General features: G+C 38.5%; 1 protein-coding gene across 1 annotated transcript; it reads left to right on the top strand.

The window, feature by feature from the left end:
• Positions 1 to 557: 557 nt before the first annotated feature.
• Positions 558 to 19,325, top strand: LOC115921090. Its single transcript, XM_030978156.1, has 6 exons — positions 558 to 844; positions 7,580 to 7,804; positions 14,579 to 15,025; positions 16,969 to 17,096; positions 17,306 to 17,518; positions 19,311 to 19,325. The coding sequence occupies exons 1-6, from the start codon at positions 718 to 720 to the stop codon at positions 19,323 to 19,325; spliced, it is 1,155 nt and encodes a 384-aa protein (XP_030834016.1). The 5' UTR covers positions 558 to 717.
• Positions 19,326 to 21,945: the final 2,620 nt, after the last annotated feature.

The following is a 21,945-nucleotide window of genomic DNA, read 5'->3' as shown; positions in this document are numbered from 1 at the left end:
AAACAAAGTAGTTATAAGTTTGAAAACAATTCATCGTATATCACCTCATAGTGGTTAGTAATTAATTCGTGTACAGAGGACCTTTAAATAAATGACATGATATAAAGAAGGATCAGAGTGTAAAATTACCAAAGCACAGCTTTTAGAGATTTCGGTCTCTATATTAGGGTCGTGAAAATATAATCACTCGACTGGTTGGTTGACATATTCATTTTTGCAAATTTAATTCAAATCAATTATGTGCACCATCTCCACTTTCTGCGAAGTATTCTAATCATGATTATGCATGATGATTTAATCAATGTTGACCATCACAATCTCATTCCCCTGTTTTTCTACGATTAAGATAAAATACTACTAGAGAATGTTTGAATGTACCTACAAGGAAGCCCCCTTCTTCACAGAACCCCTCGCCTAAACTTGAACCAGATCAAGTACACCCCTAACATCTTGTAAACCTCTTCCTCCTCCTGTTTCCAACGAACGAGTCTTAAATACCTGCACTGCGGGACATCTTTCCCAGATACGAGTCGGACCCTAACAGATGCGCAGGAACATCCCCTAAAATCCTTGCTGGCAGAAAAGGTCTTAACAATACTCACCGTGTGACATCCCTCTTGCTATCTCCTTCATTAGACAACCTCCAAGACAAGATCGAAAAAGGACGAAAGCGGAAAGTACACTCCCGTGAAGGAAATTGAATTGTTTCTCAAATAAATGTTTGCATCGGGAGAAGTAAAAATGGACGGACATATTCTAAACAAATTGTTGGCTAAGTTAGTCTTTCTTTTGTGGATTTATTCAGTATTTTGTGGTGCTTTCAAAGGACTAGTGCAAGCAGAAGGTAAGAAGATTTACGTTTGTTTATAATTCGTTGTTTTTTCTTTAAAGATTATTGAAAACGTGTATTAGAATATATCATGTTCAAGACGCTGCAAAATGTATGCATCCCATCATAATCCATTCATGATCGAGAGCCCTTAGATACGTCCCGTAACTGAAAACTGTAATTTTGGAGGAAAAAGTTAAAGGGAGCTGATATTTTCTAAACCAAAATTATAATATATTTAAAAAATTAAATGTGCATCTTCAATAATAGAAACCATTTATTCCAGTCACTTCAATAATGACAATTTCGATAAAGAAATATGAAATATATGTCTCGATCCACACTTTATTACCATATCGTAAATTCTTAGTATACAAAGAAAACAAAAGTGTATTTACAAATGTATTTCACAGAGACAGGAAAGCGTGACATTTGATAGCGTTTTTTTTATCAATCTGAATTTGAAATTTAAAATGAGGTTTTTGGAACAAGCATGTGAAGATTAGTATTAAATACTTTAAAAATACGGACAAATGTAAATCCCTAATTGCTACATATTGCTAATTGCTACCATGATATACAAGGAACCATCATCCCGCAACTTCGATTAAATCATAATTATCTTATATCTCAACGTTAAGAACAACATGTTTTCATTTGCGATTGGTCTTGGCTTTGGGAAGTGCTTTTATATGTAACCTCAATCAATTTCTAGAAAAATGACAAACAATTATGACAGTATCATTAGTCACAAAATTAACAAAAATATCCTTCCCCCCCCCCTAAAAGAGAGAGAGAGAGAGAGAGAGAGAGAGAGAGAGAGAGAGAGAGAGAGAGAGAGAGAGACATTCCTGAGGATTGTCAAAGAACATTATAAATGTATGTATTAAGGCTTTCCTCATTCGTAGTCTTTGTTTAAAGCAACTTGGTGAGAGAAAATGGTGCTAAGGTAGTGATTTCAATGCTGAAAGTACAATTAAACATAATCTGAAAGTTTGAGTGAAAAAAAGATCATTATTGATGATACAAATTGGAAAAACTGATCTGATCAATTTCTTAATTCTCCTAGCTATATTATTACAATTTAATTACATTTTAGGTGAATGAAAATCGTCAAAGTGTTGAAATATTTTAAAAAGCCTGTTTTATGTCTTGTTTACATGAGAAAACTGTTGGGAAAATTTTAAAATGGTTGGGAGAATTTACTGTTAGAGGATGTCGTACGGTAACGCCTTCAAAGAAAACCATAGATATCTTTGTGGTTTGAGAATTCTCTCAAGATTGTTTGCATTTTAGAGAGTTAGTTTAGTAAAAGGAATATAATAAGTAAAATTATATACACAAATTATGCGTTTTTTATCGACCTTCAACAATGTTACCGAGTCACTTTAAGAACAGCATGTAGTCACAATATGAAATGGATTAAATGAATGTAATCAATCTGTTTAAAATGATTACACCTATGGAGGACATTTAAAAATGAAAATAACGTAAACCATTCACGATGGACCCAATTATTTAACAGAAGTCGTAATGATTGATTAATTGATTTTTATTCGCCAAGCTTCCAACATACAACAATATACAGGAATAACAGATACTAAATAAATCAGCTTGAACAAGATAACCCACGAAAGCCCGAGAGCTTATTTCCAGTTTTTTAAACAAGTTTGGTGATGTAGGAAAAGAAACTAGTTATTTTCGTCGTTTGCATGTTTGGCAAGATGTCGCGAGGAAGAGACAGAATGTCAAAGGTCATTGCCAAGGGGGATGAGGTGCAGTGGCGTACCTGGGGTACTCCGTCAGGGGGGGGGGGGGGGGGGCAAGCGACCGAAACAAACAAAAAAGGCGATGCTAATTTTCACTTCTGGCGAGCGAGCGAGCAAAAAAAAAATCTTTAAGTAACGTTTGGTATATAAACTGGTACTGTTGCAAGTTGGGGGTAGGAACATTCACTTGTTAGCGACGTTAGTTTTATTTTTTTGCAAACGAGCGTAGCGAGCAAGAAAAAAAATCACTTCTTTTTTAATAATTGCCACTTAAACTTGGTTCAATTGTCCCATGCAGGGCGCGGGAACAATATTGTGTTTAGGGTGATTTCATACCCATTTTAGCTAGCGAGCCAAAATACGTCTTTCACTCAATGAATTGCTATATAAAATTTGTTTCATTGTTGCAGGTCGGGGGCGGGCACAATCGTGTTTAAGGCAATGTCAATCCCATTTTGGCGGGCTGGCAACCCCCTACATTTCTCTTTTAAATGATATTGTAGCAGGTTAGTGGTAGGCACATAATTCCACGAGCTAGCGAGCGTAGCGAGCGAGCGAAAAAAAATCACTTCTCTTTTATAGGGAAAATATGGTACATAAAACTTGGGTTCATTGTTCCATGTCAGGGACGTGATTATTAAAAGCGGTGTTATTTCTATTTTGGCGAGCGAGCAAAAAAATCACTTCTCTTTTATAGGGAAAATATGGTACATAAACTTGGGTTCATTGTTCCATGTCAGTTACGTGATTATTAAAAGCGGTGTTATTTCTATTTTGGCGAGCGAGCGTAGCGAGCGAGCAAAATTTTTGTAATGATAATTGGTTCATAAATTTCAGATTTTTTTGTTGCAGGGCAGGGCTTACACAATCATGTCTAAGGTGATGTAAATTCCGTTTTGGCGAGCACGAGCACACCAAAACTTCTTTGAATAACGTTCGGTACATAATTATTAACTGGTTGTTGCAGGTTGGGGCGGGCACGTTAGCGGTGTCAATTCCATTTTGGCGAGCGAGCATAGCGAGCGAGCAAAAAAAAAATCTCTTTTAATAGAAATTAATAAATAAACTAGTTTTTATTGGTGCAGGTCAGGATGGACGCAATCGCGTTTAGCGTGATTCAATTCCTTTTTGGCGAGAGGGTGAAAAAACTCTTCCATTTTTAATGATATTGTTGCAGGTCAAGGGTGGGCACAATAATTGTTTCCAAAGCAATAGCTATTCATTTTATTCGCGAGCAAGTGTAGCGAGCGAGAAAAATGAATTACTCTCTTTTAGTAACATTTGGTACATACACTGTGTGTTATTGTTGCCATGGTTGCAGGTCGGGGCCCGTCGGGGCAGGCACAATTGTATTCTAGGCAATGCTAATCCTTTTCTTTTTTCAGGGGGACGAGCAAGTGAAAACAATTAATACAAAATAGGCTAGCAAGCAGTTCGCGCCAGCGAAGAGTTTCGAATTTGTTATATCACTTATATTTTCCTATTTTCATTTGTCTTAATTTTTCAGGGCCGTATGCGGAATATTTTTCTGGTCGGGGAGGGGGAAAGATGCGTTAAAAGTTTTCGAAGAATCTCAAAAGCAAAAGGAGTGAAGGGAGTTCGAGCGACCGAACCTGGTCATGAGGGTACTTTTGCATTTTCAAAAGTAGAATTGAAGGATTTGGTAATGGCCTACACTACATTTTCAGGAAAAAAACTGTACGTTTTCAAAATATCTGGGGTCAACTGCCCCCCCCCCCCCCCGCCCTGGTGCGTACGGTCATGGTCTTTTTTTTAAATTTCCTCATTTTTTTCTTTTCCTTTTCTTTTCCCTTTTTCTTCCTTTTCTCTTCTTCTTTTTTTTTTCTTTCCTTTTCCTTTTTTCTTTTTTCACCTTTTTTCCTTTTTTTCTTCCCTTTTCTTTTTTTTCCTTTTTTCTCTTTCTTTCCTTTTTTTCTTCCCTTTTCTTTTTTCTTTTTTTTCCTTTCTTTTTTTTCTTTTCTTTCCCCTTTTTCTTTTTCCCCCCGGAGCCCGTCAGGGGGGGGGGGGGCACTCTGCCCCCCTGCCCCCCCCATAGGTACGCCAGTGATGAGGTGGGAAGGAAATGATGTCAAGATATTAGCCAAATCTAATTACAGGAACAAGTGGGTTTCATGGGCATGCTGGGATAGTAAAGTAAGGTTCAATTTTTTATAAAGAGGGGTTTACAGCTGCTAGGCGTTGTGGCGTGCTCCTGTAATCCAGCTACGAACTGATTATTATGGTGACGTTAAACGTCGGTCCCCAGACGTAAATAATCATATCTGATTGATACACGTCTGTGAACACACACACACACACACGCTGGAAGGGTAGACGGGGGCGATAGTATTTCTTTTTATTGATTGTCTCATTTGATATGTCAAGACATTAGATTTTATTTTATTCATAGCGGTGGCATGGGAAAACTGGGCAAACTAGAAAAAAAAATGAGGGAATTCACTCTTTAAAAGAATGAACACTCGACTGTTCCAAGATTTCAACTTTCACTCATGTTCAGAATGAAAACAGGGACAATGTAATAAACACATGTAGGCCTACTTGCATGGTTCAAGTCCTAGCAAACTGAATTCCCCTCTTTATGGTATCTTAAATTAAGCCCTTTTACTCCTCAAAACATTTGATTTTGCAACAAGTTTACTTTTTCTATTTATCACGGTACTCGGACAAAACAGTTTGAATTTCAGAAAGTCCCCTTCTCATCGAAATTGGAATATTAATGTGCGCACGATTTCTCGGAGAACAACTTTTCTCGCGGTCAGAGGTTTTTTAGTTGAAAGTATTAGACTAGATCAGCGTATTCCACAAAATGTTTTTTGTAATATATAAATATCTTTCTCTCGCGGTACCCTGGAGATGTCTTGCGGCATTCTGTTTGAAAAAGTGGACTAGATGGATATTCAGAATGTGAAGTTCCACGAAGTTATACCCATAGTTTATTTCGAATGAATATTATGAACTGATCTTCGTTTTTTTCCTCAAAAAAGAGTGTTCCATGAATTTATTTATTCCTATCATGTGTAAGAGGTGTCGTATAGTTGAGTAGAAAGTATTATTTATTCGGTGTATCTCATTTAAAGTGCCAAATTAAAGGAAATATCACCACTGGCGGTAAATATACAAACAACGTTAAACCTATATATCTAACGAATTTGCAATGGGCATCCAACATTGTCCCGAATGTGTGATGTAGGGTAGTTCACTCAAATGACGTCAGACTATCGTATGTGTTTTATTGCCTAACTTTTCAATTTGTGAGTGGGTTCTGGAAAGGGTATCACAAATTGCATTTGATGTATTCCTCACACTAGTGAGGACTTAAAAAGTACTTTATTCATTTTCTTCAGGTTCTCAGCAATCTGTAGAGGTATGATTTACCTATTTTTCAAATGTCAATGAACCTTCTGTTTAAGCACTTGTATTGAAATGCAAAAAAGTTCCTGGTTACAGGGTCATCTGATCATTGGGTCTAGGTCATAAGTCATAGGCCTACATTTGTGAATATCCCTAGGCATGTTTCTTTCTGGGAATTCTATCCTAGTTATTACAAAACCAGAAAACAGTAATGGCTGGCTTCAGATAATCGACATTGCTCATGTTACACCAATTATAAGTGAAAGAATGCTATTCCCTCTTTTCGGTAAGTTGATTATTTAAAGATTTTGATATAGTCTTGAATATTTATGGGTAGAACACAAATATTTCAGGTTATAAATAAAGGAAAGTTCATAATTGTTTTAAAAAAAATTTATATGAATGAAAGTTGCTAGTAAAGCATGGTTATAGCAAATTTGACTTTACGGATATAGATATAAGCGACCTCTTTTGTTAGAGGAAGGAGCACAACACAGAGAATTTCACTTCTTGTTATTATATGTACAAAAGAGTATTTATTCAGGGAAACTAGTTTGTTCATTTTGCCCAAAAGATCCAGAGACCTACTTACACTTTCTTTTCAGTGTGGGAAGGTCAAACAGTTATGGCAATTCATTACTGAACACTTTGATTAAATTTGAATTGCATTAAGAGATATGGACTGCCGATCACAAGGTTCGCGGTTCGAGACCCGCCGCGGCACTAATGTCCTTTGGCAAGACATTGATCTACATTTGCCACACTCAACCCAGGTGATGTCAATGGGTGCCTGGCAGGAATTAATTCTTTGAAATGCTAGAGCGCCGTAATGGCAGCACAGCTAAAGCCGGGGTAATAATTTCAAAGTTTGGAAGCGCTTTAGTGATTGTAAAAAGCGCTATATGAAAACTGAGTATCATCATTATTATTAGATACATTTTTGGAATAAAGTGTTTGAATGCTATCATAATTGTGTTGAAATGTACAATTTTGAAATCTAAGGCAGAACGTCATTTACCTTCTAGAATCATATATAACAAACTATTAAGGACTTTATAGAGGAGGAAAATAACTGAGCAATCAAGAGAGGCAGGTTTTCGTTGCATTTACAAAAATGGGAACAATTAGAAGTGAATATCAATGTTAACAGACCATCTTGCTCTGTTTGTTGTTGTTGTTGTTTTTTGTTTTTGTTTTTTTGTTTTGTTTTGTTTTTTTGTTGTTGTTGTTGTTGTTGTTTTTTTTTTTGGGGGGGGGCGTTCTTGCGTGTGACTGATGTTATTGTGGTGTTGCACAACTATGTGAGTGGGTTGGGTAATAAGGGAGGGGGTCATAATTTGTGTTATATTATAACTGATTTCGTTCAATCTTTCTTTTACGATTGTTATTTATGCATTTTACATTGTATTGAATTATTGCATTGTGTTATTTTGATGAAAAAGATTGTATTCTGAAGAATTATTGATATTGTTTTGATATTGAATCAAAATTAAAATTAAAATTACGGGGAAATGTTTTACGGTGGGTGTGCGTGTGTGTGTGTTCGGGTTGGTTGTATTGGAGCATCCTTTGAATGGGAATCTGAATCAATTTTCTCCTCTGTGTTCAGGTTGGAACAGTGATGGTCATAGCGACGTTTACAGCAGCGTTGATCTTGTACCATGTATCTTCAAGGGCGAGATATATTCTCATGGTGATTCGTGGATCATTGATCGAGATACAAAGTGCCATTGCAATGACAGTGACGTAATCTGTGACGTCATGACATGCCCGTACCTGGACTGCCACAATCCAGTCGCCATCCCGAAAGAGCCTTGTCCATTGTGCTTCCATAGTAAGTATCAAATGTAAAAATTGTAACAATATGATCAAATACGATGTTGGTATAAATAATTCCAAATGTGATTTTTAAAAAAAATTAAATTTATCATAATTTGTTTAGATGGTGATTATGAAAATGGTAATAATATATAGTCACATCTAAAAACTACGACAAAAAGATGAACAATAACAACACCCAAAATGGTTATTATGAATATATTCTACTAATAATAATAATAATTATATTCCGCTTTCATATTTAATTTAGCACATATATTATTCCCCCGATCATCGGGTTCAGGCTTGCCCGTACATGATGTGTGCACATTCTTCTCTCCCTGGGGATCATTCCAGCTAGGCGCCATTTTACAGACGCTCACAATTCTGAGCAAACTAAATCAACGTTCGCATCCTACCTGGTACCCATTTAACACATGGGTGTAGAGGGCCAAAGGAGCCGCGGCGAGACTCGAACCCCGTACCTTGTGATCTGCAGTCGGATGACTTATTCACTAGACCACATCACCTCTACCTTTAAACAATTTGGCCCGAATTCATAAAGGAAGTTTGTCGACAAACCGAGGTTTATGTGCGTCATACGACGCGTTTCGACGCGTTTCGACGCGTTTTTACAAACCTTGGTTTGTAAAAAACAAAAGAAGGTTTGTCGACAAACCTCCTTTGTGAATTCAGGCCTTAGGGTTCTCGTGCAAGTATTAATGTATACTTCATGTTCGATAGTAAATTTGATTAGCCTCATGACATTGGCTATTATGTTATCCTATCTCGTTAGGCTCATGCTATCACATACTTTTCTCAGCTAGGTGGACCTTTTGCCCAGGGATCGGACCAGGAATCCATCGGGAGCACTATAACTGCCACAAATAAATAATATTATATTCCACATACTAAGAATCTTGCTCTACGATTGGTCAAAAGTAAATCACGTGATGAAAGATAGTTCGCCCATTATTGATGGGAGAAGCAAAAAGTTCGTTACACTGTGTAGATAGTACTACTATCTACACAGTGCAACGCACTTTCACTGAAGATAGAGGTACTATCTACACAGGGCAGCGCACTTTTACTGAAGATTATCCAAAAGCGCACTTAAACAGGCGTAATTAAGCGCGCATTACCAATGAGCGCAATCAAAGACGTTTAAATATAATTACTAGACGGAAAGCAGCACGCGCGGAAACCATGCAGACGAATGGGATTAGGCTCCGCCTCTTTTGGATCATTTGAAGACGAAATAAGCACCCGAGGCGGCTTTTTGATTGGATAAGTGCCTCATGAATATGTATTTTATCGATAGTATCGTTTAAGAAACCGGATAATATATTTGACCTCATTGCGTCACTTTAATTATGCAGATTTATGCAGGACGCTACTACACTCGCACAAACTGAGAAGAGTTAGTTCATTGAGAATGGGTGAGTATTATTGATTGAAATATGAGTAGATTAAGTGAATTTAGTCATCAATTTTGAAAAAGCTGCAATAGTCTTCGTGATGTACGGTAATTTCGTTACATTTGGAGACAGATCTCAACAGATTTTTGGGGAAAAGACTAGTAAAATATTGCTCTTGAAATTGCACTTTGATTTTCATCGTCATGAAGTAGTTTGACTGCGGTTTGCCGTCATTTCACCCTAGTACTCCAGTTAGGGCCCCGGAGTTCCGGCAGGCCCACCCTGGGGAATTTCGGTGCTCATTTGCATCAAGATCAAACTTTCTAATCAAGTTTTATTTGAGATTTGATCGTCATCATGAATCTAATTCACCAATCACCGATTTAATTTAAATCTAGATTTAACGTTACACCTTAAAATAATCTACGAAGCATGATTTTTTTGATAATCCAAGTGGATTAATTCTTGTTAAAATCTTTAGTAGATGTGGACTCTGATGGCTTTACTAATCAATATCGGTGCCATCCGTTCGCTCAGTTGCATACGCGGTGCGTGTCAACTTTATTTAGACCAAAATTATCTGTGACCATTGATAATCAAACAACTCCAAATCCTATTCATTTAGATGTAAACCTGAAACTTATTATGCTTAATAAAATATATTTAAAAAACATCAACACTAGGATTTGTTTATTTAATATTTAGATTTCGTGTGGGTCCAGCGTGCTTGTCAAGTCTAGACCTAGGCCTACTAGTACTAGATCTAGATCTAGACCCTAGCTATCACTGGCGTACGCAGGATTTTTTTCAAGGGGGGGGGGGGGGGTGGGGTTTAACATTTTGAAATCGGGCCAAAAACTTCGCAACGACTCGGCCAGGCGCTGAATAAGCGGGGGGAGGGGGGGGGGGGTCATCTTTTTTAGGTCATCCATTAGGATTTATTTTTTAAAATTTTATTTAAAAAAAAAAATCAACACACAAAAAGGGGGGGGGGGTTGCAGAAAAACATACACATCAATAAAGCTTAAGGGGGAGGGGGGGGGGGTTAACCCCAACCCTCCCCCCTGTGTACGTGCCTGACCCCTATTAATTCTTTTAATATAGACTAGATCTAGACCCTATTTATTAGAGGTTTTTTTCTCCAAATTGTGCAGTTCATGTTGATAAATCTATTTGTGTAAGAGAAGATCCCTAGTCCACAATTATGTTTACTTATGTAGTCCACTTCTTCTTGTCTTAATAAACCAATTCTACTTAAGACTACTTTATATGTATACTGTAGGCCATATAAAGCACTTTTTGAAGCACAAGTTAAATCTTCCATTTGATTTTAATTTGTACAGTGGTCCATTAAATTGGAATGTAGATTTCCACACCATATTAAAATTAAGGCCAACCATGACATGTAAAATAGCTTTTATGCTAGATCTATTTTTATTTTGTTAAGGAGAAAGGGACGTCTTGATTGTCAAATTGATTTTGTTTTCTTTTTGTTCCAACAAATTGAAACTGATGAAGATCGAGCTGGAAGGAGTTAACTGATGAGTAGACATTACAACATTTCTTATATTTGCAGGATGAAGCTGAAAGTCCCATGCAGGTAAAATTTTTAGGATATTTAGCACACAAATATTAAAAGACCACCTATTAATTCACTAAAAAGAAAATGGAACTAAGTTTATGTTGCAGGTGTATATAGCGGAGGGGATATTTTATTCTAGTTCTTCACTTTCTTTGTTTACAAAGAGATTTGTCCTTATTTACAGGAGGTCCTGTGTGTAGAAGAACGATGTCTAATGCACATTCAAAGCACTACATAATAATGATAATGATCATACATGTAGGGTATACACAGGACCCCTCATTACTTCTTTTTTTTTGTAAGTGGTCCTTTCACTTCTTGAGCAATGAAGATGAAGAAGAACACAACATAAGATTAATGAAAGTCTGTTTATAGGAAGTATTATGGTTGATATGTATCTATTATTATCACTTTTTAATTGAAGTACCTACATTGTTTTCTCTTATGTAGGATGATGCTTTTCTACAGTGGATGATGAAGGCATGCTGATTACAAACCCAGGAGAGGAACAAAGAACAGATATTGACAGAATCATATCTAGAGATGCGGGCCTACTACACTTCATACGAGCAAGTGTGCTAATATACAATGTAGGTACCCCCAATAAAACTATTGTAGAACACATATCATGCAGAAAGTTATAGATCTGACAAACATATTTTTCATTGTCCGTTACTTGTAAAAGAATACTTGACTGAATATCACAATTGTGATTTAGATTTAAAATAAAATGTTGATATAGATGAAATATTAGTCTACATTACGTATGTTTTAATATGATTATTTCAAGTACATTCTCTGGTCCAAGTTGTTTGGTCATTTTATGTCCCATACTTAACCGAGTATTATTCAATTTTGAGCACAAGTTCACAATACAAGTACATTGTACACGTATTACTTATTTCATACCTTGTCTGATCCAAGCTCCATCAGGCCTATTGTCTTAATGGGATCATCAGAAATAATCTAACATGTGTTCAGTAACTAGTCTTGTAGGAAAAATAGTTTAGGTTTGCCCACTAGAATTACAAGTGAATATTAGTCTTTTCTCTTTTTGTCAGAGCAGGTATCGGGGAGTGTGTTATTAGTTGTTGTTTATTTTCTTATACACTATATCTTATTTCATTTTTCCATTCAACAGACTTGGGTTATCATCACAGCCCTTTCTAATGAAAACTAGCCTACAACTTCATAGATGAATGCAGAAGACATCTACATGGGACTACCTCTTAAAGATGCCACCCTCATATAATGAAAGAGGACAGTAGAGATGGGTTTAAACTTGAATATTTATTTATTATTTGTATCATATGTTTGTAGAATACCAGATTTAAAAAAATCTAATGAATTTATCATCTTGTCAACTTTCAAATAATTAAAGATAGCTAATCATCAATGAATAAACATTAACATTTTAACAATGTTAACTACCATCTTATGGGAAGACTGCCTGGCAGAAAGATTCTCCTTGAAATTTGAGTGATAAAGATCTACCAGTCTATATCAAAGATTGAATTAATTCAATGATATTTTAATTATAATTATACATGTTGAAATTCATTTACCTCTATGGACTTCTGTATTTTAGAGGATTTGTAGATTATTGCAGTATAATGCTGCTTCAAGGTTTGAAAGTCAACCCTCTAAATGCATTAAATATATAAAGACATAGACAGACTGCCATTTCATCATTGCCTTTCGTATCCAAACTACTAATTTTAATAGAATCATGTTTTGATACTTCCTAACTTAAGAAAACAGGGGGGGGGGGGGGCTTGCAATCCTCTTCCTGGTGCTGTTTCTACATGGACCATGTAACTGGTTGCAAAAGTGTAAACAACATTATATTTATCATATGTTTATATTAGAAGGATTTAGAAAGTGAAAACGTTTTAAATTTTAGCATTTATGTTGCTAGAAGTAATAATATAAGTATAATTGCAGTGTTTATTGTTAAGAGAAAGGGATGGTTTCCTAGTGAAATTAACAGTATACCAATGTAAAATTAATAAAAAAGAGAAAATATTTTTTTAAATAAAAAATTATACAGGACATGGGCCTCCTAACTAAAACCTTGGTACCACTCCTGGGTTGTTGTTGTTTTTTCTTTGGGGCTTGGGGGGGGGGGGGGTTGTGGCAGGCAACCCGGCCAATTCAAAATTTCCAGTGTAAATTAAATTGTCTTTAAAAAAAAAAATCATTTATTTCAAGATAAAATTAAACAATGTTTCACTTTCCTTTTTTCAAGTTGGAACATTTGAATAAAATGATTAGCATACTTTCCGGTCTCTACATTAAAATGGTTCAAAGCTCGTGCAAAGGCTGCAAAAAGGAAAAATGAAGAGAATGCAAGTGAAATGTGGAGGGTAATGGAGTGAATATAGAATGGTTGATCGTAGTTGATAGCGAGTGCATGCAAATGAGTGGCAATAACAAGTACGACTGAAAGTGAGACAGAAAGGAATTGCAACAGGTTGTCAAGACAACAACAAAAGAGTCAAGAGAACAAAATTTGCAGAAGATATTTTTCGAAAGACGGAGAAAGAGAGAGAAAGGGAATTGTTAAGGTCACGATGAGAGTGGATGGGGAAAATCCATCCACTGTGCCATTGTCTAAAATAGGGAAACTTAATACATCAGCATATTTAAAATGTATAATCATAGCCAGAGAATGTGTTGAAAAATGGATGGTTATTATCATTTTTTGGTCAATAAAGAGATTTTCAGAAAAATCTAATGCTGGAATATTAATAAGTAGAGGTGTAATGATGTTTAGGTTAGTAGGCGTAAATATTCATAAATGAATGATACATGCCATTAAAACTCAAAACAACACAACGAGTGGAACTTTAAGGTCCACTTCCCAATTGCATCCTGGGTACACCAGCTGTTATACTGGTGATCGATAATACAAGTTCGAGCGCGTATTTCACCTAACGGTGATCGCATCAGAATAATCCACGCTGATTCGCTGAATCACTTGCGTTGCTAGCGCGCAGCATGATGAATAAATTACCCATAATTCCGTACAGTAGATTATTTGACCTCTCTAATTTCGCTGATACGCGTATTGTCTTGTACCATGTAGTGAACATCATTCCAGTACACTTTTCGCGGGGAGCATCCTACAGAATGCATAATTCATAAGGCTCATGAATTATGCAAGGTGGCTTATTTTGGCTTCTAATGGATCCGGACAAAATGGCGGAGCTTGGGGGGCCTGAGCGCAATTATTAAAGCAAACACATGCGCGCACCGTACCCTCAAGGGGTTGGGTTAAACTTTTAACTTTTTTGTGTGAATTTGGGCCTGGTGTCTTTCATGTATAAACGTCCTTTTCTTTTTGTAGTTAAATTGTTTTAGATGTGGAATATAAAGCAAATAATCACCTTTTGGTTTCAGGCGATGGCAAATTATCACTTCCTCGTCGATCAGAATGTATACGCTATCTTTCCTCAGCTTCGCTTCGGAGAAGATATCTACTTCCAGATCGCCTCGGAAGTGATAGTTTGTCCCATCACCTTCACCAACGGTAGTTATTTGCTTAATATTGACTAAGTAGGCCCTGTAGTGTACCATTCGTCCAAACCATTAAAGGTGGAATGAAGTGTACGTGTGTGTGGGGAGGGGGGAGGGATGGCACCGCCTCTCAATGAGATAAAAATGTGGATAAAATATGGATAAAATTAGAATTAGCACAGCCTTTTATCTCTCAAGTCTAACTTTCTCTCTCTCTCTCTCCTTTTACTTTTCTCTCTCCCTCTTTCCCACTCTCTCTCTACCCATACAGACGTCATTGCCCAGGCGCTACACGTTGAACTTCGCCGTCTGAATGACGTCATGACTGGCCACGGCCAACCCGTCACATTGACCTTTAACATTGACGTCCTATTCGACGAATTCTCGCAGACGACGAGCGTGACTGGTAAACGCCTATGGAAGGTCTCGGCGTGGGCGAGCAGCTACCCTGACGGGGGAGGAGCGCGACACGGCTACGTCGACCAAGTCCTCACCGCGCGACAGGCGTCACGGTTCCACAAAAAGGATACCGATTTCGTCATCAATGACATCACCTTTGACCTCGTTCCTCCATCTTGTGAAGCTGTGCGCCATATTTGCCTCATTTTTGCCCGGGGTGACGCACCTACCACAAAATCGGGACTGGAGCTCATTTTTACCGGACCTAGGGAGGATAGCCGAGATATCAGGAAGTGTGTGCCAGCGCCAACTTGCAATGGTAAGTTTTATTTAGAGTCTACAACGAGCAAAATACCAGCTGCACAACAGGTGTCAATTCGATTGCTTTATTACCTCCGCTAGTTTATGGTGTAAAGGTGGTCATCATATATAATCTAACACAATGTCAATCTTTGAACTGTTCGTTTTACATTCACTTTGGTCACGCCAATTGAAGACACATGGAACGTCAAAGATCATGCCATTCCTTTTCATACATCAGAAGAAAAAAGAAGAAGAAAGGAGTGAACCCTTTCCTCATTTTTTAAAACAAAATGTCTAGGTATCCCAGCTCTCTTTGAGATTAAAGTTCATTATCAAGTCATGTGACCCCTTTTGTCATGAGCATCAGCTGTAATAAGGTTAAGTAACGATCATGATCCCTGACCTATATATAGGTTATTGAATTATCTCTCAAAACAAGAGCACTGGCTCTCTTCCAAATCAAACAGTGGCGCGATACCCCCTTGCTGCACCATGGCACGGTAAATAACTTAGAAAAAATAAATAAACAATCAAACAAACTAATGAAAAAACAAACAAATAAATGCAGCTGGGGCTGAAAGTGAAAGGATTTTAGGGCAAAAGGGGGTGTGGATGTTTTGGTGCCGTAAATTTTGAAATAAAATCAATTTAAATCACTTCTTTACACAGAGCAGCCTATTCAGCTTGCAAGCAATTCAAAATGAATAATTCAAAAACATGCATAGAATACATGAAAAATGATTGTAATAGAAGTATGATATACGAACAAATATAAAAAGCTGGGCTCTATTTCACAAAACTTGTCATCAGTGACAAATTACAGTTTGTGTTATAAGCTAGGAAAATCCTTGCTTTTGATTGGTTATCAGCAGATTTGTCACGGATTTGTGTCAATTTGTCATCGAAAAAGGATTTTGTGAAATGGGTCCCAGGTATTTCATAGGGGAAACTGTATGATAGTCAAATGATAAGAATAACGTAAATTGGGTGATTAACTAAAGGAGACTGAAATTATGTAAAAATGGATGTGCATGGTGCCATCAGATCCCCCTCCTCATCCTCTTACATGGACCCCGCCAGGTACATTTATCGTTCTGTTATGAAAACTATATAACGGCAGACTTATTTCCCTTGTTAAGACCGATTTTAAACGAAATGTACTCCCTGGGTATAAATAGTTTTCAATATTGCCTGCCGGCTTAAGCGGGGCAAGCAGCTAGCCCAACGGGTCTGCGGCGGTCAGGGCACCACCAAAATACTTATTTTGCCTTATGCCATGGGGTTAAGGGTGTCAAAATCAAGATTTACACCCTGGGTATACCTGTAGAGGGCTATAGAACAATTTTCACGGCTTTATATGTTTAGTAGAATACCGTCCGAGGTACCAAGCGAGGAGTATGGGAGGTGTCGTGGTCTAGTGGATACATCAGCGGACTGTGGATTACATGGTTCGTGATTCGAGTCCCCATTCGGTACTAATGTCATTTGGAAAAACATTAACTTACATTTTCCAAATTACTTGACCTAGGTTAGGTAAATGGGTACCTGGCAGGAATAAATGTCTTGAAATGCTAGAGCGCAGCCACGCTAGACGGGGTGTTACGTATTACGGAGCTGCAGGAGTTTTAAGTCTGACAGACATGGGTGCTATACAATAACCCACCATTATTATCGTCAGTATTTTATTAGCACTATTCTGTAAACACAGTAGACTAGAGGTAAATAAGGGAGGGTGGACCCCCACGTCCATCAACTTCCATTGAATCATCATTCCTGTATTACAAATCTTTCCCATACGCAAAACCCCTGACCCCCACGTCTATCAACTTCCATGGCTTCAGTAGAAACATCATTCCTTTATTACAAATCTTTCCGAGGCGCAAAACCCCCGACCCCCACGTCCATCAACTTCCATGGCTTCAGTAGAAACATCATTCCTTTATTACAAATCTTTCCCAGGCGCAAAACCCCCGACCCCCACGTCCATCAACTTCCATGGCTTCAGTAGAAACATCATTCCTTTATTACAAATCTTTCCCAGACGCAAAACCCCCGACCCCCACGTCAATCAACTTCCAACGGCTTCAGTAGAAACATCATTCCTTTATTACAAATCTTTCCCAGGCGCAAAACCCCCGACCCCCACGTCCATCAACTCCCAACGGCTTCAGCAGAATCATCATTTTTTTTAAATTTTAAATCTTTCACAGACGCAGAACCCCCGACGCCCACGTCCATCAACTCCCAACGGCTTCAGCAGAATCATCATTTTTTTTAAAATTCAAATCTTTCACAGACACAGAACCGCTACAACCCAAATCGTACAAGGGTCAGACGTGTAGATCTGGAGGAAGTGAATACCAAGCCGGTGAAGAATGGAAGAAAACCGATTGTGAAAATTGTGTTTGTGTTGAGGGACGTCCGGAGTGTACTACTGAACAATGCTCACGACCTAACTGCCCTGACCCAATACAAGTCGAAGGAGTGTGTTGCAGTCTCTGCCCTTTTTGTAAGTTCACATGCTCTATTCCGTTCTGTTCCGTTCTGCTCCATTCTGTTCTGTTCTTTTTCTCTTCTGTTCCCTACCTTTATAATCTCGTTGCTTTCTTTCCCTCGTATTGTGCTACTCAACTATATTTTAATGATAAGGGGGAAAGATCAATAAAACGACTTTCATTTTCTTCCGAAGTCGATAAGAAGCAAATAAACAAAGAACAAAGAAAGATGGAGGCAGATTGAGTTTCGCTGGGTGTTCTACACACGCTTCTCCAGTCTCTTCACTCAATTATCATTTAAACATAAAGGAATGTCATTCACTACAGACAAATAATTGAAACAAATGAAAACAAGATATGCATATGTACTATACAATTTAATATGTAGAAATGAATACAAATAGATGTGTATACATGTGCAAATCTATTACTTTTACGAAGAAAAACTCATCTTCATTTAACAGCTAAATGAAGATAAATTAATATTCGTTCTCACAGAAAGTGAGCTTAAATTAATGTTCGTTCACATAATCAAATGAGAATAAAGTAATCTTCGCTAATAATAATAGGTTTCCTCAATACGTCCTCTCATGTAAACTCGCCTTTAGATGTGGTCGCATACAGACTCGCATACTCAGCGAGAGGGCCGTACGACTACAATACGGGGCAGATCAGATACCTCGACGTCAATCTCATCCTCAGCTTCAGAGAGAAAAAAGATAGAGCCACCGGGGTGAGCGGGCAACAACTTTGGAAGATGAGTGCGTGGGCGAGCACGAATAACAAAGGGACTGGATCACGAATGATGTACGTCGACCAGATACTCGACGACAAGCAACAATCACAGACCTACACCAAAGGAAAGAAGTTCAAGATAAAAAGTGAGTCTCATTTTTATTTGTCGCAATTTCTATCCATAATTAAAAAATGAAAAAGCGAAGACCCATCTTATCACGGAGCTATTTTGGGGGTCTTCTTTACTGTGTTCTTTTACCCTTTTACATTGAAAGCGCCTATAGTATTTCTTTTTGTACATCACAGTATTTACATTTTGATGAATAAAGGTACAGTTGTTAACGTTTAGTTTATCTCAGAACGGTCTCTGTTCCTTGTGTCACATCCCGACCTCTCATCATGCTCATGGTCAAATATTATTATAATGATGTCAAGACTCACCAAATATGTTATGCCGGGATTAAATGGACCAAAACAAACAAACAAACACACAAAAACAAATCCAATAAGCAAACAAACAATCAAACCAAAAAGCATAAAGAAAAAAGAGTTGGATCTTGCTGATCCTAACTCCCTTAAAAAAGATAAATGATCCATAACCCACGCCGGACACAATTCAACTCCAGTCATCCACAAACCAGTCTAGTGTACGATAATCATCTAATTCATGATGACCTGTGACAACATTGAATGTTGCAATTTGCTGAAGGTGTGCTACATTTTTCAAAGCTTTAAATGTTTCGCACCCGTTGGCAAATTGTTTTACTACATAATATTCCGAACGGTATTCGGGTTGCGTTGATACTTGCCGAACTGTGCCGAATTATCTCTTGGATTCGGGCCTAAACTCGTCAACGTAGTCTAGGAACATCTGGGCCCTGTTTCATAAAACTTGTCATCAATAACAAATTACACAATTTTAACATTTGTTATTGGCGTTAAGTTTTATAAAACAGGACCCAGATGTTCTTTGACCACATTGACGAGTGTAGGCCCGTCATGAATTAAGTGATCGAAAATCTGAGCCCGTTATCATGAATCTTATCGGAGTTCTCTTTTCTAGCCCTGTAGGTCAGCAGGGCGTAGTGGAATTTTCTGCCGGTTCATCTCTTTTAACATATATAACTTGATTCAAATTTGTTAATTGTAATGTTTAATCGACTTGTTATCGTGTTTCCCTTTTAGATGCAAGGTATGATCTACAGAATTACGAATGTGAGCTGGTGCGGTATTTCTGTTTCGCATTCGGCATTGGAGATGATCCACAACCTGAACATGGCGTCGAGTTTGAACTTATGGGAATAAATCACGATTTCAACACTTGTATAGAGGCTCAAGCTTGCCTACGTGAGTGTGGTGTTCTACAAATGGTATTCTAAAGGCGGCTCTGGAGTATTATGCTAGTCGTGCACATATATAAAAAAGGGTCACGAAATATTTGAAAATGTATCTTTTAAAGAGAAGGTTGAGTTATGGTGAGAGGTGAAAAATAATTTGTGAGCATCATAATTGTTATTATGCAACTGGGACGAACATCATAGAAAAAAAGTTCCCTGAAAAGCATGGCTCTTCAAATGCATTTATATTCTAAAGATGACATGTAACAGCTTAAAATGAGGCCCGATTTTGGTGGCGAAATATAGGGGTGTTGAAACAAAGCTGGTGACGAAATATAGGGTGTCAGAATCAGTAGCGTACGCAGGATTTTTTCAAGGGGGGGGGGGGGGGGGGGAGGGTTAACATTTTTTAATCGGGCCGAAAATTTTTCGACGACTCAGCCACCCGCTGAATACGCGGAGGGGGGGGGGGGGGTGTCGGAACAAATCGGGTGACGAAATAAGAGGGTGTCGAAACAAATCGTGTGCAGAAATAACGGGGTGTCGAAACAAATCAGGCTAAGAAATATAGGGTGTCAGAATATAGGGATGACAATAATATAGAGTGTCAGAACAAGGCGGGTGACGAAATAAAGTGGTGTCGAAAAATGGGGTGCAGAAATAACGGGGTGTCGGAACAAATCGGGTAAAGAAAAAAACGGGGCATCGGAACAAATCGGGTGAAGGAATAACAGGTGTCGGAACAAATCGGGTGAAGGAATAACGGGTGTCGGAACAAATCGGGTGACAAAATATCGGGGTGTCGGATCAAATCGTGTAAAGAAATAACGGGGTGTCGGAACAAATCGGGTGACGAAATAATGGGGTGTCGAAAAATGGGGTGCAGAAATAATGGGGTGTCGGAACAAATCGGGTGACGAAATAAGAGAGTGTCGAAACAAATCGGGTGCAGAAATAACGGGGTGTCGGAACAAATCGGGTAAAGAAAAAAAGGGGGCATCGGAACAAATCGGGTGAAGGAATAACGGGTGTCGGAACAAATCGGGTGAAGGAATAACGGGTGTCGGAACAAATCGGGTGACAAAATATCGGGGTGTCGGATCAAATCGTGTAAAGAAATAACGGGGTGTCGGAACAAATCGGGTGACGAAATAATGGGGTGTCGGAACAAATCGGATGACGAAATAAAGGGTGTCGGAACAAATCGGATGACGAAATAACGGGGTGTCGGAACAAATCGCGTGACGAAATAATGGGGTGTCGGAACAAATCGGGTGACGAAATAAAGGGTGTCGGAACAAATCGGGTGAAGAAATAACGGGGTGTCGGAACAAATCGCGTGACGAAATAATGGGGTGTCGGAACAAATCGGGTGAAGAAATAACGGGGTGTCGGAACAAATCGCGTGACGAAATAATGGGGTGTCGGAACAAATCGGGTGACGAAATAAAGGGTGTCGGAACAAACCGGGTGAAGAAATAACGGGGTGTCGGAACAAAGCGGGTGACGAAATATCGGAATGTTAAAACATAGGGATGACAATAATATAGGGGTGTTGGAACAAAGTGGGTGAAGAATAAAGAGGTGTCGCAACATAGGGGGGGGGGGGGGGTACGAAATATTTGGGTGTCAGAACATAAGGATGACAACAATATAGAGGTGTCAGAAAATAAGGGGTGACGAAATATAGGGTGTCGGAATAGAAAGGTGATCGAATATTAGGTCGGTGGAACGTAGGAGTGACGAAATATTTGGGTGTGGGTCCATAGCTGTGACAAAATATAGGATTGTTGGAACATAGGGGCTATCTACTATAAAGGTGTAGGAACATACGGGTACCGGATTTTAGGGCTAGGAAAATGAATGTAATGAAATGTTGAATTACACATGTTCTCCAGAACATGAAGAAGAGAATACAAACATTGAGCGTGCATATATTAGATGCGTGTTTGAGTGACAATAAGATGGTCAATATGTTCTGATTTCTAATATATGTAGCTGACGAAGATCTGGACAGTCACTGGGTAGACCCCGATGCCCCAGTAGAAACAACAACGCAACCACCCCCAACAACAACGCAACCGCCCACAACAACAACGCAACCGCCCACGACAACAACGCAACCGCCCACAACAACAACGCAACCGCCCACAACAACAACGCAACCGCCCACAACAACAACGCAACCGCCCACAACAACAACGCAACCGCCCACGACAACAACGCAACCGCCCACAACAACAACGCAACCGCCCACAACAACAACGCAACCGCCCACAACAACAACGCAACCGCCCACGACAACAACGCCACCGCCCACAACAACAACGCAACCGCCCACAACAACAACGCAACCTCCCACAACAACA

Source organism: Strongylocentrotus purpuratus, unplaced genomic scaffold, assembly GCF_000002235.5.
Source record: "Strongylocentrotus purpuratus isolate Spur 01 unplaced genomic scaffold, Spur_5.0 spur5_scaffold_1, whole genome shotgun sequence".
Taxonomy (NCBI): Eukaryota; Metazoa; Echinodermata; class Echinoidea; order Camarodonta; family Strongylocentrotidae; genus Strongylocentrotus; species Strongylocentrotus purpuratus.
This window is presented reverse-complemented; position numbering and strand designations above follow the sequence as displayed.

Excerpts from the sequence above, each read along its gene's own strand:
- LOC115921090 (XM_030978156.1), top strand. The coding sequence starts at position 718 with ATGTTTGCATCGGGAGAAGTAAAAATGGACGGACATATTCTAAACAAA. Across the intron at positions 845-7,579 it reads AGGACTAGTGCAAGCAGAAG|GTTGGAACAGTGATGGTCAT; the intron begins GTAAGAAGATTT and ends CTCTGTGTTCAG. Across the intron at positions 15,026-16,968 it reads GCCAGCGCCAACTTGCAATG|GCGCAAAACCCCCGACCCCC; the intron begins GTAAGTTTTATT and ends AATCTTTCCCAG.